At 36.2% G+C, this 16,266-nt stretch overlaps 1 protein-coding gene across 3 annotated transcripts in view; it reads right to left on the reverse strand.

Annotated features, from left to right (window-relative positions):
* The window catches only part of ERMP1 (endoplasmic reticulum metallopeptidase 1), a 43,711-nt gene extending 27,660 nt beyond the window's left edge, over positions 1–16,051 (reverse strand). For 2 of the 3 annotated variants that reach the window (XM_079113038.1, XM_079113036.1), the window contains exons 1-4: positions 15,623–16,051; positions 13,896–14,197; positions 9,429–9,556; positions 8,704–8,809 (exon numbers count right to left, since the gene is read on the reverse strand). In XM_079113038.1, coding sequence (XP_078969164.1) covers positions 8,704–8,809; positions 9,429–9,556; positions 13,896–14,197; positions 15,623–15,957 — 871 coding nt within the window. In that variant the 5' untranslated portion in view covers positions 15,958–16,051. The remainder of the gene's footprint in view (positions 1–8,703; positions 8,810–9,428; positions 9,557–13,895; positions 14,198–15,622) is intronic. The other variant, XM_079113037.1, reaches the window with a different exon arrangement.
* Positions 16,052–16,266: the final 215 nt, after the last annotated feature.

The following is a 16,266-nucleotide window of genomic DNA, read 5'->3' on the forward strand; positions in this document are numbered from 1 at the left end:
CTCTCCTTCAGCCTGGATCCCAGAAAGAATAAGACACATGGAACATAATAATCATGGAATATTACTACAGATATCCAAAAATGAAAATGTGACATGAACAAAAAATAAGCCTTTGCTATTGTTTATCACTGAGATTTTAGGCTTCCTATTACAAAACTCAGCAATATATTGGTTTCACAGATAAAATAACTATGTCAGGGCATCTGGGAATATTGTCTTCATAGCTTTATAAACAGGTTATCCTCATTTAAAAAATGACAAAAAATGGGGAAGAGCACTACAGGCACACAGAAGAGATTCATACTAGAGTTATCACAGAGATTTTTTAATAATTATGATTAATATGCTAAAAGCACAAAAAGAAAAAGGAATGGAATGGAATATACAGAAACGTACATAAGAAATTTATGGGATCATTGAAAAGTCTATCTAATGCATGATTACCTACAGTTCTAGAAGAACAGGAGACAAAATGGAGCAGAAGCAATGTTTAAAAGGTAATAATAGCCAGGTGCAGTGGTGCACACCTGTAATCCCAGACTCAGGAGACTAAGGCAGGCAGATTCCAATTTCAAAGCCTGACTGGACAACTTAGGGAGACCCCGTCTCAAAACTTTAAAAAATAAATTTAAAAAACTGGACACACAGCTCAGTAGTACAGTACCCCTGGATTCAGTCCCTTGTACCTTAAAAATAAATAAAATAAAAAAGTAATGACAGTAACAGAACATGTAGTCTACAAAACAAAATACATGAAATACTGAAATAAATACACAGACACAACAGAGAAAGGAAAGCCTTCCTTCTAGTATAATTTCAACTATTTATTATAGATAGAATGATGAAGAAAAAAAAAAACCCAGTAGGTAGTACAAGTAGTAAAAATTTCTTGGGGCAAGAATTATCAGTGATTACTAAAATTAGGATCAAAGTTTGATGAGAAATAGGATATTTACATAATCTCAAAGTACTTACTACAATTTGTACAATTTGTACAAAGAGAACAACAGTTGAAAAACCCTAGCAAATACCTTAATCAAATGATGAAAAGTTAACATTATCAGTAGTAAGACAAAAAGATGTGATGCACTATGGACAAAAATACAAATGGAAAAAGAAAAGCAACAGTTGGGAAACATACAAGACCCTACATGACTGAGGTTGTAGCTCAGTGGTAGAGGCACTGGGTTAGATTCTCAGCACCACATATAGATAAAATAAAGGTCCACTGACAACTAAAAAATATTTTTAAAAAATCAAAACACTATTATAATTAAACCATTATTAGTATTATAATTAGATATTGGTAACTAAAATTATAATGCAAAACAGGTAAAGTTGTACCATAAAATTTAAAAGTGATCATCACTAAAATCAAAATAAGTTACTCTTAGATGGGAGGGAACTAAAGTTCCGAATGCCTGATTAGCATGAGGAAGGTCCTATGTTTGATCTCTAGCATGAAAGGAAGGAAGGAACTGTATTTAAGAGGAAGAAGTGAAAAATTTCTGGGGAAGAGTGGCAAGAGACTACACTTGGTCATGAGGTATAGTTAGAAGGGTATTTACCTTATAATAATTTTTACACTTTATGTATGTGTGTTATACAATGACTATGTATATTTAATAATACATTATAATAAAATGTTATGCTTGATATTAGATTGGAACCCAGATTAAAACAACAAAAACTATTAAAACAGTATTAGAATGCCTGGAGAAAACTGAAAATACATTTTCACTAGATAATAGTTTTATATTAATGTTACATTTCTTAAATGTGATAAATGTATTGTTATAGAAGATATCCTATTCTTTACTTACTGATATAATACTGAGATTACCAAGTGACATTTTTCTCCTTTATTCTGAAAATGCAGTGAATTATATAGATTTTCAAATATTTCAAACATAAATCATCTCATTACTCAACTTGGCTGGAAAGTACCTTTTTTGTAGGTATAAACTGTTGGATTCAATTTGTTAATTATTTAGGACATTTGCATCAAAGTTTGATGTTATACACCCAAAAACCTCCACCAAAGTCACACACATGCATACCTTATAACTCAGCAATTCTATTCAGAAAGGCACATACACATACATGTGTACCAAAACACATTTACAAGAACACTTAGAGCAGCACCATGAATAAGATGCAAAGACTGGAAACAAATGAATGTCATCAGTAGAATGAATAGATAGTTGTACAACAGAATATTATTCAGCAATGAAAAACAATGAACTACTGCTAAACAAAACATAAATGAATCTTACAGCAGAATGATGAGTGAAAAAAAGTCATACACAAAAAACATAATATATGATTTTACTTATATAAAGTTCTAATACAAGTAAAATTAAATCAAGTGTGTTGATATGTTCATAACCTTTGGAGGCAGAAATGTCTGGGAAGGGCCACAAGGTACTTATCATATTCTCTGCCTTGATCTGGGTGGTGCTTACATAAGTATATTGCATTTTTTAAATTCACTAAGCTGTGAGTTTTTCTTACAATATAATAAGAGATGAAATAAAGATACCAAAAGATAATCTTAAAATTTCATCTTATGTTCTCTACAATAAAAACTACTTGAGAAAAACACAAGACCCATTAGTAGGAAAGGGATTTACAGTTTTAAAAATTCACTATCTCCTCTCTAACCCAGTATAGAGATTTCACTGCAATATCCAAGTATTCTAGCCCCCTACTCCAGCTTTTCATGGATCATCCACTGAAGTCTACAGGTGGACAGGTAAACTTTCAGTACAAAAAGGGAGGTTGGAGAGACTGGTAGACGAAGACAGCTCAGCTCCTGAGTAACATAATCCCCACGATATAAACAAAAGGGAGCCCCTTAAATGAGAAATTCTCTGCCTTGATCTGGGTGGTGCTTACATGATATATACCTAAAGATTTTATACTACATGGTTATTAATCGTAAGAGGTAGGTACAAATAGTATCCCAGTTTTACAGATGAGAAACTATAGCTTGAAGCAGTTATATAACTTGTTCAGTGCTTAGAGCTTGCTGCCAACTAAGGTTGTGAGGTTTGAGCTTATGTTATTTAATTACAGAACCTGGGCTCTTCATCACTCCCTTATCTCACCTCCCCCCTAAAAGCTTTTATCCTAGTTATCCTAAGAGAAAGGTGCCAGACACATTTAGAAACATTTTCAATTTGCATTCTATGTCCTGCCATCATCTAAATCCTACCATGCTTCCAGGTTGTGTGTATCTGTTAAATACTTTTTAAAGAATAAGCCCCTGCCTGACACAGTGGCCCACACCTATAATCCCAGTGACTCGAGAGACTGAGGCAGAAGGATAGAGACCCTCAGCAACTTAGCGAGACTCTATCTCAAAAACAAATATTTTTTTAAGAGGACTATGTATGTAGCTCAGTGGTAAAGCACCCCCCCTAGGTTCAATGCCCAGTACCAGAAGAAAATAATGAGTCACTTTTTTCATGCAAAAAGTATAGGCATGTGTGTTGTTAAAGGGAGCTAGAATTCAGTAAAAGAATGAAAAGTCAAAGCTGCCTACAATGGAGAGAAAGCAGAGCCACATCAGTCCCACAGCTCTACCACTTTCCACCTTTGGGTGGTAGCAATGGCACTCAAAAGAAACAAAAAAGGAAAACTTAATAAGAAGCAAAACTAGCAATATTATTAATGAAGCCAAAAAAGAAGGCTTGAAAACTGGCCATTGACTATGCCACAGTGACCTTATTAACAAGAGCAGTTTTGGTGGGAAGGTTAAAGCTGACAGAAGCAGAAGCAAAGACACTTGGAAAAAAACAATTATAGATCAGTCTCAAAGAATTTTGCAGTAGATGATCAGAGAAATAAGGCAGTAGTTGAGGTTAGAAGGAAAAGTGGTTTTCTTTAAGATGGGAGAAAGAGTTCATTTCTGCAGAGAAGGGAAAATGAATGATGAAAAACAAAAAAGAACTTAAGAGAATTAAAAATTTAAGTCACCATCTATATAGTCAGTCTCCTACTCATGAACCTTGAAGTCGTTTCACTCATTAATAAAAAGCCACGCCAGGTGTGGTGGTACATGCTTATAATCCCAGTTACTTGGGAAACTAAAGCAGGAAGATGGTAAGTTCCAGGCTAGCCTGGGCAACACAGTAAAACCTCCTCTCAAAAAAAGTGAAGAAGCCAGGCACGGTGGCGGGTACACACCTGTAATCCCAGCAGCTCAGAAGGCTGAGGTAGGAGGATAGAGAGTTCAAAGCCAGCCTCAGGAACATCAAGGTCCTAAGCAACTCAGTGAGACCCTGTCTCTAAATAAAACACACACAAAAAAAGGGCTGGGGATGGCTCTGGTCGAGTGCCCCTAAGTTCAATCCCCAGTACCAAAGAAAAAAAAAAGTAAGTAAGACTATATAATACTTAGCTCTATGTGTCCATGTCAACTATTTCTATAAAATAAATTCCCAGAAATGGACCAGTTAGACAAAAGAATCTACATTTCAAAAAGTAATACATATACCCTACTGTCATGTATATCTAAAAACAACAACAAAAAAAGTAATACATAGGCATGCGGCACATGCCTGTAATCCCAGCAACTCCAGAGACTAAGGCAGGAGGATCACAAGTCCAAAGCTAACCTCAGCAACTTAGCGAAGTCCTTAAGCAATTTAACAAGATCCTGTCTCTAAATAAAAAATAAAAAGGGTTGGGGACATGTCTCAGTGGTTAAGCATCCCTGGGTTCAATCCCCAGTACCCAAGGGAAAAAAAAAAAAAGTAACACATTGCCAAAATACATCATTCTACATTTCTACCAAAGGTGTATAAAGATGTCTGTTTCTCTATACTCATTAGCTACAGCTACATCCTTATCATTTATTTACTTTTTTTGCCAATCTAAAATTTAAAAAAAAAAAAAAATCTTTCTGTTACACGAATTTACAATTCTTCTTAATTACTTAGTTTAGGCATTACTTAGTAATTACTTAGTAATTACTTAATTACTTAGGCATTTTTTTATAAAGTTAAACATACCATATGACCCAGGAATCACATTCCTAGATATCTACACAAAAGAAATGGAAATAATGTGCTCACACAGACTTCCACATGAATGTTGACAGCAGCAGTATTCATAACAACCTAAGAGTAGAAACACTCTAAATGTCTATCAGCTAATGAATGAATAAACAAAATGTGATAGATCCATATACAATGGGTTATTCAGTCATTTAAAAGAAATGAAGTACTAATACATGCTATAATATGGATGAACCTCAAAAACATACTAAGGAAAAAAAGCCAGATAAAAGACACAATGTTATCTGCTTCCATTAATATGAAATATCTAGAACAGACAAATGTGTAGAAAGAGAAAATTGATAGGTAGTTGCCTGTATTTAGGCCAAAATGGGAATGAATACTAAAAAGGACAGGGGTTTTATTCAGGGTGATTAATACTTTTTTATAATTATGATGATGATCACTCAACTCTTGTGAATATACCTAAAAGCCACTCCATTTTACATTTTAAAATGGCAAATTATGGGGTCTGTGAATTATATCTCAATAAAGCTACATTTTTTTTAAAAAAATGCATTCTAAAGAAAGATAGAGTATGATCCTATTTTTTATTATATATACACACAAATATATACATACACACACTAAGGTATTCCAAAAGGATGTAGACTAAATTACATTGGTTTGCTCTGGGTGGTAGGAACACAGAAACATGAATATTTTCACAAGAGAAAAATAAAAGATTCTGTGATCCTTTTGTTTACGGACTCTCTTGCACTCAAAGTTGGTAGTATATGAAATTCTTTTTTTCAATAAGGAACTTATATTACTGAACTAATCTGTCTAAATTTTAAAAGGTTGGATTTTATAACAAATCCACAATTATTTAATCAAGTCTTCCCAACTCATTAAATCACTCTTCTGATAAATCAGCCTTTCTGGCCCTTTTAAAAAAAAATTAGTAGTAATGATTATTCTAGTCACTAAAAACCCCCAAATAAACATCTCTCTGAAGTGACAATGAAACTAAAGAGTAAAGATTGTTTTAACTGAAAAGTTTCCAGGACAGGACATGTATTACCACACAGAAAAAGGGCTGGTTTAAAACGCAAAGGACAGAGTCATCTGCCTTATGCTTTCAAGCACAATTCCAAATGTCAGGGGGCAGGCAGGGGGGTGGGGAGGATTTATCCTCTTTTAGTCAAACATGGAAACAACACTAACTAGCTTTCAGAAAGACATACTACAGAAGCTAGTCTTCGTAGGCACTGGGATCAGAAGTGAAAGCAATACTGGGAAAGGTACTGGAATGTCAGAAAGTATCCAGGAAGTTTTCAGGTATGCAGTTCAGCCACAAAAATAAGCTCCAAAACTGGGAGGGAGGGAAATAGTATAAAATTTCAGAAAGGGGGGGAAATACTTCATCCAAGTCTTTTGTTGATGATTCTTCAGAAAAATATTAATTTAGAAATATGAGGGTTTTAGAATGAGTAAAACATTTAAATTATATACACATACAATATATATATATTCTGCTACTGAGTTCTTAAGTCACTTTTTACTTTTTTATTTTTTTAAATTTTTTTTAGATGTTGGTAGATCTTTATTTTATTCTTTTATTTATATGTGGTGCTGAGAATTGAACCCAGTGCCTCACACATGCTAGGCAAGCGCTCTACCACTGAGCCACAACTACAGCCCCTTTACTGTATTATTAAAGTAACATACGCAGTACAAAACTTTTTAAACAATTCAGAAACCATAAAGGAAATAAGTAAAGTGGTAGTGACAATTCTGGTCTTAATTTCATAAAGTAAGGTAGATCTCAAACTGCTTTTTTACATTTTGCCCCCTTCTCCACTCCAGGCACAACCACCTAGTTCCACCAGCAAATCCCCACTATCTAATTGTGACCATTAGTAACTTTATTTACAGCCTTCCAGAAAATGTAGTTATTTCTAAAGCTATAGACTAGCTAATTCAGGTAGCTACAGAATTTTTAACTAAAATACATACATTAAATCAAGAGTAAAGACTTTGGGCTAGTCAGACCTAACAACAGTGAGTACTCAATTAATATAAATAAATAAAGGAAATGACTTGGGACTGAACCTGACTAACCCTAGGTAAATGTGCTTTCACCTGTTTATGCTATGCATTTGTAGAATATGCTAATATATATACATACAGAAAAAAATTCAGGAAAGCTACAGACTAGCATATAAAACTGGATTTATACCTGGATAGGAGTATGGGGACAAGGTGCTGTGATAATAACTACAAGAATGAATATAAAGGCACATAGCATACAGTATACTTACGACAAGGAAAAAATACAGACATGCTGCTGCCCATGTGAAGCCCTGAGATTTTCACAAGAGCAAAGACTCAGAGTCCTCTTTGTTTACAATTTTTCTCCTACTGCTTTTTGATTTAGTCAGAGTTGAATGTGTTCGTCCTACCCTGAATGACATCCTAGAGGGCATGAATAAAATGTAGTAACTACTTACTCCTATGTTAGAGTCCAGCTTCTTATTAGTTAGATGAAGAGGAAGCAATAAGGTTTGAGAGCTGAAAAGAGAGTAAAAACCTTGCTGCTTTTAACCTTATGACCTTGAGATTCTCAAAGGCTTAGCTGAAGTAAAAAACATATCCATTTGGAAGCATAAAAACTTAAAATAAGTTGGATGAACAATAAGTATGGTACTGTTCAGGCTACAAAAACATACTTAGCATTTAATATAACTTAATACCATGTCTCTCACCAATCTCACCCAACACAGTACTCAATATTAAAACTTAAGGCAAATGTTTTTTGTCTGGATAAAATGTACAACCAAAATTTCTAACAGAGCAGGGAAAAGGCATGGAACTTCCAGTATCAGATTTTAGTAGACCCTGACTAAGTAAACCTATGAGCTTTGAATTAAGAGAGATGATAATTAAGTTGATATTTATCAACTGTATCTTGTTATCCTTATTTAAAATATTTCACTGGGTATGGTGGCACACATCTGTAATCCCAGTAACTCAGGAGTCTGAGGAGAAGCCTCAGCAACTTGGCAAGGCCCTAGGCAACATAGTTTTGAGACCCTATGTCAAAAAAAAAAAAATTAAAAGCACTGGGGATGTAACTCAGTAATAAAGTACTCATGAGTTCAATCCCCAGTACCAAAAAATAATAATAATAATAATAAAATTTTTAAATATTTCTCTGGTAGATTAAAAATTACTGGATTTCTTTTTATATTCAAATTATTTTAATGATAAATTTAAATCCCTTAAACTACAGGTAAATTTCCTCATTTTAATTCATGAAATGATTCTCGTTTAAAATTATTTATATCATAATCATCCATAATGGATAAAAAGAACATTCACTACCTACATGACATTCTGGTTAGTGATAAAAAATAAACTCTCTGAACCTGAACTGCCTATATTCAAGTCTGCTCTGCCATTTATCAACTGTGAAAACTTAAGCAATTTATACATTTTTATATTCTATTAAGAATGCTCATTCAAGATACTGTTCATCAAAGAGGGTGGGTATGTTCCACAGTGATAAGAGCACTTGCTGAGCCCAAACAAAAAACGAAAAAAAAAAAAAGATTGTTTAAGGAATTACTTAAGTTCAAAAACTTTCCACTTTCAAAAAACTCGGAATTGCATTAAAATAGTACACAGTCTTGCATACCTGTTTGGAACACAAGTTCTTTCCCTCCTACACCAGCTGCCTCCAGGTTAATAAATGCACGAATCAGGCTGGCCCAGGGGTGCTGAGTAATAAAACCATGACTGGCCTTAATGAGAAGGAAAGTAAATATAGGTTAAATGATCTCAGCAAAGTTTTTACTGTAGTTATTTAAAGCACAGAATGGCTATTTTCATGAGGTAAAGAATATGAGAACAAAAAAAAATCATTTCTCAAAGGCAGTCTCTGAAGACATCTTTGTTTCTCTATGTCTAATGGCTGTGTTCAGTTTGTTGAGTTTTAGAAAGTCATCTATCAGAAAAGCAGTCTGATCACCATGAGTGGTGCCAAACAACATCCTTGGCAAGTGTGAGGCTGTGCAAAAGAAAGAAGAGAACAGTAGTAGGGAAGAGACGATTCTTATCTCTTTCAGGCGGGGCATTCATGCTATATGCCTGTCTGAAAACATCTCTGAAACTCCAAAGAAAACTGAATAAAAGTAATTAGCATCATAAGAATTATGACTCTCATAAGAATCAAACACTGCCAAGATGAACTATTCTGAGTTGAGTTCTTCAGATACTGAACGTGTTAACATCAGTTATGGTATGTCTTTTACATACCTTTTTATAATACTACTCAAATGAATAATAAAAATGCATACGTGTTATTATTATTATTCTCATTATTATTCAAATAATAATAATGGTATTTAAAATAGTTCTCACCTGCAAGACATTTTCTTCAGCACCATTGAAGAGAAATACCACAGCATGCTGTAAGGATTCTGAAGATGCTGACAAGACACGAAGGACTTCCAGCATTACTGAACAGCTAACTGCATCATCACTGGCACCTTCAAATCAGAAAAACAGATTTTGCTTCTCAGATTTTAGGACCTTTACATTATAACTGTAATGACTACGAATGGAATTTTTCCCTCAGAGAAGCATCACAAAAGCTGCATGACCAGAAGCATAACTCTGTCATTGTCAGGTGACCACTATCCCCACTACAGATAAACCTCACAAGGATCTTTGTCTAGTTTGCTCATTGACTTACAAAGACTAGAACCATTCCTGGCTCACAGTAGACAGTATCTGCTGAATAGAGCAAACAAATGAGACCTAAAGTCGTACTGAAAACTGGTATTCCCAGCAACCCAAGGCTATCTGTGTCATTCTTTATCCTTATTCTACATTCTCTAATATTCTTATTTCTGGTACCTACTGCTTCCTTCATCCATTGCCACCAACACCCTTCTTGCTTATTTTCCCGCCAAAATCATAAAAGCTACAAATCACTCCAGACCTACAAAGGGGACAGTCTAGATGGTGTAGTACTTTTTAAAGTTCTTCCAAGTGAATCAATCATATGATGGAAAAGCACAATGAAAGCATTTGTCTAGTAGACACAGTAGACTAATTACCTCAGTTGTATCCCTGGTCCCAGTACTGACAAAGTAGAGGATTTAGTCAAATCTCTAAACTCTTATATCAGAAATTTTATATGTTGATTAAAGGAGATTATAAAAAGGACTCTAGTGCCTTGTTTTTAAAAGCACTATAAGGGGTAGTTAAAGGAACTAACTAGGTATTTGACAATATTCAGGAATTAGGTTTTATAGGTGAGGTAACTCATGGTATTGTGATCATGTCAAAAAGGGTCCTTATTTTTCAATAATACAGAATGAAAAATAGAGGAACCAATATAGCTAAGATCTGCTTCAAAATCATCAATGAATAGAAGAGTAGAAGCAGAAAAGTAGGATTCGACCTCTAAAGTTGAGTGATAGGTACACTGGTGTTTATTAAACATTCTCTTTTTCAATGTATTTGAGATTTTCCATAATAAAAAGTTTAAAGAGTCAGGGTGGTAGCACACACCTGTAATCCCAGTGGCTGGGGAGGCTGAGGCAGGAGGAATGTGAATTCAAAGTCAACCTCGGCCACTTAGGCCCTAAGCAACTTAGCAAGACCCTGTCTCAAAATAAAAAATAAATAGGGTTAAAGATGTGGCAGTGGTTAAGTACCCCTGGGTTCGAACCCTGGTACCAAAAATAAATAAATAAATGAATAAAAACAGTAAGTTTAGAGAGTATTCAAAGTAAATAAACACTATCATAACCCAAGCAATAGCATTTCTGCATCTATGTACTGGGAGGCAGGGTGCTACAGTTTAATGGATATTTTAGAACAAGGAAGACTTGGAAATAAATTTTAGCTCTTGCTTTACTCCACTATTTTCTGGAATAGGAAGAAGACTAATCACATCCACCTCACAGATTTGTTGTGAGGATTATACAAGAAAAACCTGGTATCTAAAACCTGGGAGGCCTTCCATATTAATTTTTCCTTCTCTTAGTAAATTTATTTCATTAAGTTCCAAGTTTTCAATTTTGGGAACAGAATATTCAAATATCATTTCAAAGTTGCCATAAGTGGTATATTTGTTGCTCAATTTAAGTTTTTATAACTTAAAAACAAATGAAACAAAGAGTGGGTTAAGAAAGCTAGTTAAATAAAAATGTTTGGGCTCTGTTAAATTCTAAATCCAATTCCTACTCAAGAAGAAACACTATTAACAATTCTTGTCTTGGTAGTTATTAGTGAATTGTGGTATTAATCAAAGTGAAACAAAGTAATAGTTATCTAATTACTATTCAGCAAGAATATGCAGCCATCAGTAAAAAGTGCCACCTTTTAGCTAGTTATGGAGGCAGGAACCTATAAGCAGGAGGGTGAGACAGGAGGATAGTAAGTTGGAGGCCAGCCTGGGCAATTTAGCAAGACCCTATCTCAAAATAAAAATAAAAAATGAGGGTTGGAAATGTATCTCAATGGTAGAGTGTACCTGGGTTCAATCCTAGTACTAACCAAAAAAAAAAAAAAAAAAAAAAGAACCACCTTCCAGAAAAATAATTTTTAAAAACATTTATTTTTGAGACTGAAAATCTTTTTAAAATAAAAAGCAGACAATAAAATTTTTCTTCATTAAAAGTAAAAGGGAAATTACAGGGTGGATTAAGAAGTTAAGTTGTCCATTTATCTTCCCTTATTTGAATGATTCTGGTATCTTAGAAGAGAGAGTAGTTGACCAACATCCCTTTCCATTTAGAATTAACTCTGAAATTGAAGCCACCCTCAAAATAACTTAACTCTTCTACCAATGACCTAGAACCTCATAGCAGACTCAAAAAGACAATTAAGACTTTTCTGTGGGTAAAATTACTCCTAATTGATATTAGTTCCTGAGTTTCAAAACACTGCTCAGAAGAACTTTTAAATATTCATGGGGTTTGGGGTATAATTCAATGGTAGAGCACTTGCCTAGCATGCTCAAGGTCCTGTGTCCAATCACCAGAAACACAACATACACACACACACACACACAAACCCTCATGCTTCAATTAGTTCATAGCACAAGAATAATTCAGGTAATAGCCTATTTGATGAATGTGCAAAACACTATTTTTAACAACTTCTTGACAGAAATTTCCTTGAGACTATTGGCATGGGTATTTTTATAAAAATTTAGGTAAAAATGGATTCTAATGGTTCACAAAAATATCATTCTTTAATTACATTATATGTAATTCTTTAATTACATATGCACTGTGTAACACCTGGCACCAAGAGTAACAGAATACACTGCCCCAAAACATGCCACTTTGGCATATGGATTATTTTGAGTTGAAAGCAACTGAGAAGTAGATAAAAGCTCCCTTGCCTTCCACCTATTTGCCTAAAAGCAGAAAATAAATTTACGGAGGAGTTCTACCTTCCCTCTCTACTAAGAAGGACAAAGGCTGGTCACCAAAGATAATTCTAGAACCCTTACCAACCTAGAAACAGCAGCAGAGACATCTAGATGACAAACTTTACTAATTAGCTTTTATCTACAATATATTAGCCTTCCAACAATTTGCTGACTAGCAAGACTCAAAGTCCTTTTCCTATGTCTTAATTCAAAAGGCACCTTTTTTTGTTGAAGATGCTACATAAGTTAGAGTTCTAAGCCACCTCTTCCATATTTACTCGTTTTTCCTGGGTACCTCCCTTATATTCATGGTAATAAACTTCTTTTTTTTTAATCTATCTTCTAAGGCTGGGGATAAGGTTCAGTGGCAAAGTGTTTGCCTACCATTCATAAGGTCCTGGGTTAGATCCCCGGTACTACCAAAAATAAATAAATAAATAAATAAATAAGAGTGTTTTTGTAATTACAGGGATCCAATCCATCTAAGAACTATGAAGGATAGCAGGAAAATTATTTTTTCTTCGTCTACATTTACTTATATACACGTATTTCTTATATAAGGTCCTTAAGCAATTATAGTATTTATTTACCCCTTCTGAAAACTGATGTTTAATAGGGGGTGATGCTTGTTTTATTACTACTTTTGCTCTGGACATAAGACTACTGGTTTTCCCAGCATAAAGGAAGGTACTTCTGCTTTCACACAACAAATGTATGCATACTGATTTCTGGAAAGGCAAAGTACATTCGAAATGATAACATTGTAATGTTATTTTCTATTTATCCACTTTTCCTACTCTAACTATTGAAAACATTTTTCTGAGGAATTTTATTTTACAAAATGAAAGTTCAATTTAGGGGATTCTCAATCATTTGGCAAATATATATCAGGCACTGTCCTAAATATCAAGTATTCTATTTTGCCAAGTATTTCAAAGCAAGATTTTAAATTAACTGAGTACTCTAACAGCAATGGCATACTCCCAATGGATCAAAATTCTCATTTTATGGGTCAACAGAAACTGCCAAAGTCGTACTCTCTAAACCATGAATCCCTTAAAGGCAAAGACTGTTCTTTACCAAATGTCCCCACTGCTTTTACAATACCTAGCTGAGTAAACACTTGAAGTGGCAGAACCTGACTCCAGGACACAAGACACACACGTATGGTAAGAGTGATAAGGCTGCTTCAGTCTACCTAAAACACTTCATGACTGGGCTACTAGCATTAACATTAAAAAAGTAATAATAATGAAGCACATAAGAGAAAACTGAATGGCTATATCTTAAACTGATACTAATTATCCTGCCTTCCATCACAATGAAAAAAAGGATTGTCCCAGAAAATAGTTCCCAAAACTGCCCAAACATCTTGAGGTTGTTAATAAACTTTCTTAGCTGTAATATCTTAAAATTACTGCAAAACAGGTACATACCTGGTGAATTTGCCACTGAGTCAAAATGACAGTTAGCCAGGACAGCATGCTGGGCTCCATCTTTGGGTTCCAGCTTTACCACAACATTGGTTATGTTGTCATAGTAGCTTGTAAAACCTCCTAAGAAGTCAATGCTAAAGGAGCCTGTGGGTCGCTGTACATCTACTGAAATCTTGTGAAGTCTATTGCTTTGAACTTCAATCAGTTTAATCTGTTCCAAAAGGTAGTGCACTGTCAAAATTTCATTTTCTGGACTTCCTGTAGTCCTGGGGCCAATGGATGTTATATGTTCAAGATAATCCCTGGAAGCAATCAAAAGAATGAAGTGACAATCACTTGTAGGCTTAAAAATAACAGCATAGAGCAACTTTTCTACTACATGAAACTTCTTCCCCAAATAAGTTTAGTTCTTTGACTTCTCTTATTAAAGAAAAAGACTGCCTTGATATTAAATCAAGCACTTATTTGCAAGCACTCCACCACTGAGCTATAGAACCCTGTAGAAAAATCATTTGTAAAATTCCATCATTTTTCCTCCCAAGAGTTCATGTCTTCACAGTTTTCTCCACACGATCTGGCTCCCAGTTTCTCCCAATTCCCATAACAAATCAATATGAAGACAGAATTATATTCAAAATGTGAGACAGGAAGGAATACAACTTCAGGGTGCCACACTCCTGAGGGTTATTGATTCTGGGTTTCCAATTCTAAGTGGCAGAAATCAATGAGCAAAGACAGTAAGTCAAGAGGGTAAATAAGCAAAGAAAAACATTTGGTGAGGAACTCAGTCTTCCTACTGTGCACACAGGACCTAATAACTTCAATTCAGGCCACAACAAATCTACCCTACCAAAAAAAAAAAAAAAAGTTTTCAATGCACTACAAATACGAAAGAAAAAAAGCAAAAAAAAAAAAAAAAAAAAAAAAGAAAAAGAAAAAAGAAAAAAGAAAGAAAAGAAAAAAAAAGAGGGGAGGTTAGGGGTGTTCCAGAGAGTCCTTAATAAGCTTTCAGCACTTTGCATTCAAAGAAAAAGTTTTTAAAGCACGATTGTTGAAAACTGCTGAATTATGATTTTGTGAGCTTTCAGACACTTAAGTTCCAATACCTTCAACCTCATCACCTTTCCAGCATACATAAAGGTCTTTTTAAAAAACAAAAGGTTAAGACTTACAGTCACTAACCTAGGGGACCCCCAAAGACAATTTGAGAACTTCTGAAATTATGTGCAAAGTTTCGAATGGATCTTCCACTGAGAGTCCATAAATTTCAGATTTGGGGACTGTGAACCTCAGAAAGAACACTACACTAGCCCCTTCCAACATTGCCTCCCTCCCCAAAAAACCCAATTTATAGTGCAGTCTGAACACATTATTTCATTCTCATTCATTTCATTTTAAAAGTAGGAAAGCTAATCAGGGCAAAAAGTGGAAGTTGCTCCAGAAGATGTGGATACCACTAACGACCAATCATCTGCAAGGAGAGGAAAATAAGTGAAAAAGGAGGCTCAATCCACCTGGCCACCCCCACTCTGCACCACGAGCTAAACAGGGGATCAGGCAGGTGTCCATCCCGGCAGTTCGGACCCCAGAAGAAGAACACCCAAGGCAACCCCCTCCCACGTGCCTCCGCGACCTGCAAGGTCGGATGCACATAGGTACCCTGCACTGGCTCCCTGCAGGGAACGCAAAGGGGCCCGCGGGCCGTGCCAGGTTTAAACCGCCGGTACCTGGCTTGGCGCGCGTCGAACTCGCCGGGGTGGCCAGAGGTCCCCCGCAGCACGAGCTGCTGCAGCGAGACCTGTACAAGAGCCCGCAGAGCTAGCAGGTAGAGCGCGATCGCCACCGCTGCGCGCGCCTCGGACAGCCCGGTCCCCGCGCCTCGGCTGGCGCCGCCGCTACCCCCGGGGCTGTTCTTCCGCGTCCTCGGGCCTCCGGCCGCGTCCACCAGGGACTCCTGCGCCAAGGCCTCCCTCTCCGGTTGCGGAGAGGCCGCCAGTCCTTCCCGACGCTCGACTCCGACGCGATGTCGCCTCACAGCAGTCAACTCAGAGCTCCGGTCCATGGTCACTAGCCTTAGCCGCCAGCCCAACAGACCCAGCCCGCGACGGCCCGGGCAGCCGCCGCCGCCGCCGCCGCCGCCGCCGCTGCCGCCGCAGCGCCTCCTAGTGAGCGGACGGAAACTGCAGAGGGCCAAACTTCTTCTGATTGGCCAGTCCGGCCGCGTCGCGACCAGTTTGTTTGGGCAGATCTCTGGTAGGGCAGGCCCAAGTTGAGCGTGGTAGGTATACCTTCTCCTGCATGGTTTCCCAACCTGATGCGGAACAGAGATTTCCAAATGGAAGAACTCCCATAAACCTAGAAACGTGAAACC

Source organism: Sciurus vulgaris, assembly GCF_902686455.1.
Source record: "Sciurus vulgaris genome assembly, chromosome: 15".
Taxonomy (NCBI): Eukaryota; Metazoa; Chordata; class Mammalia; order Rodentia; family Sciuridae; genus Sciurus; species Sciurus vulgaris.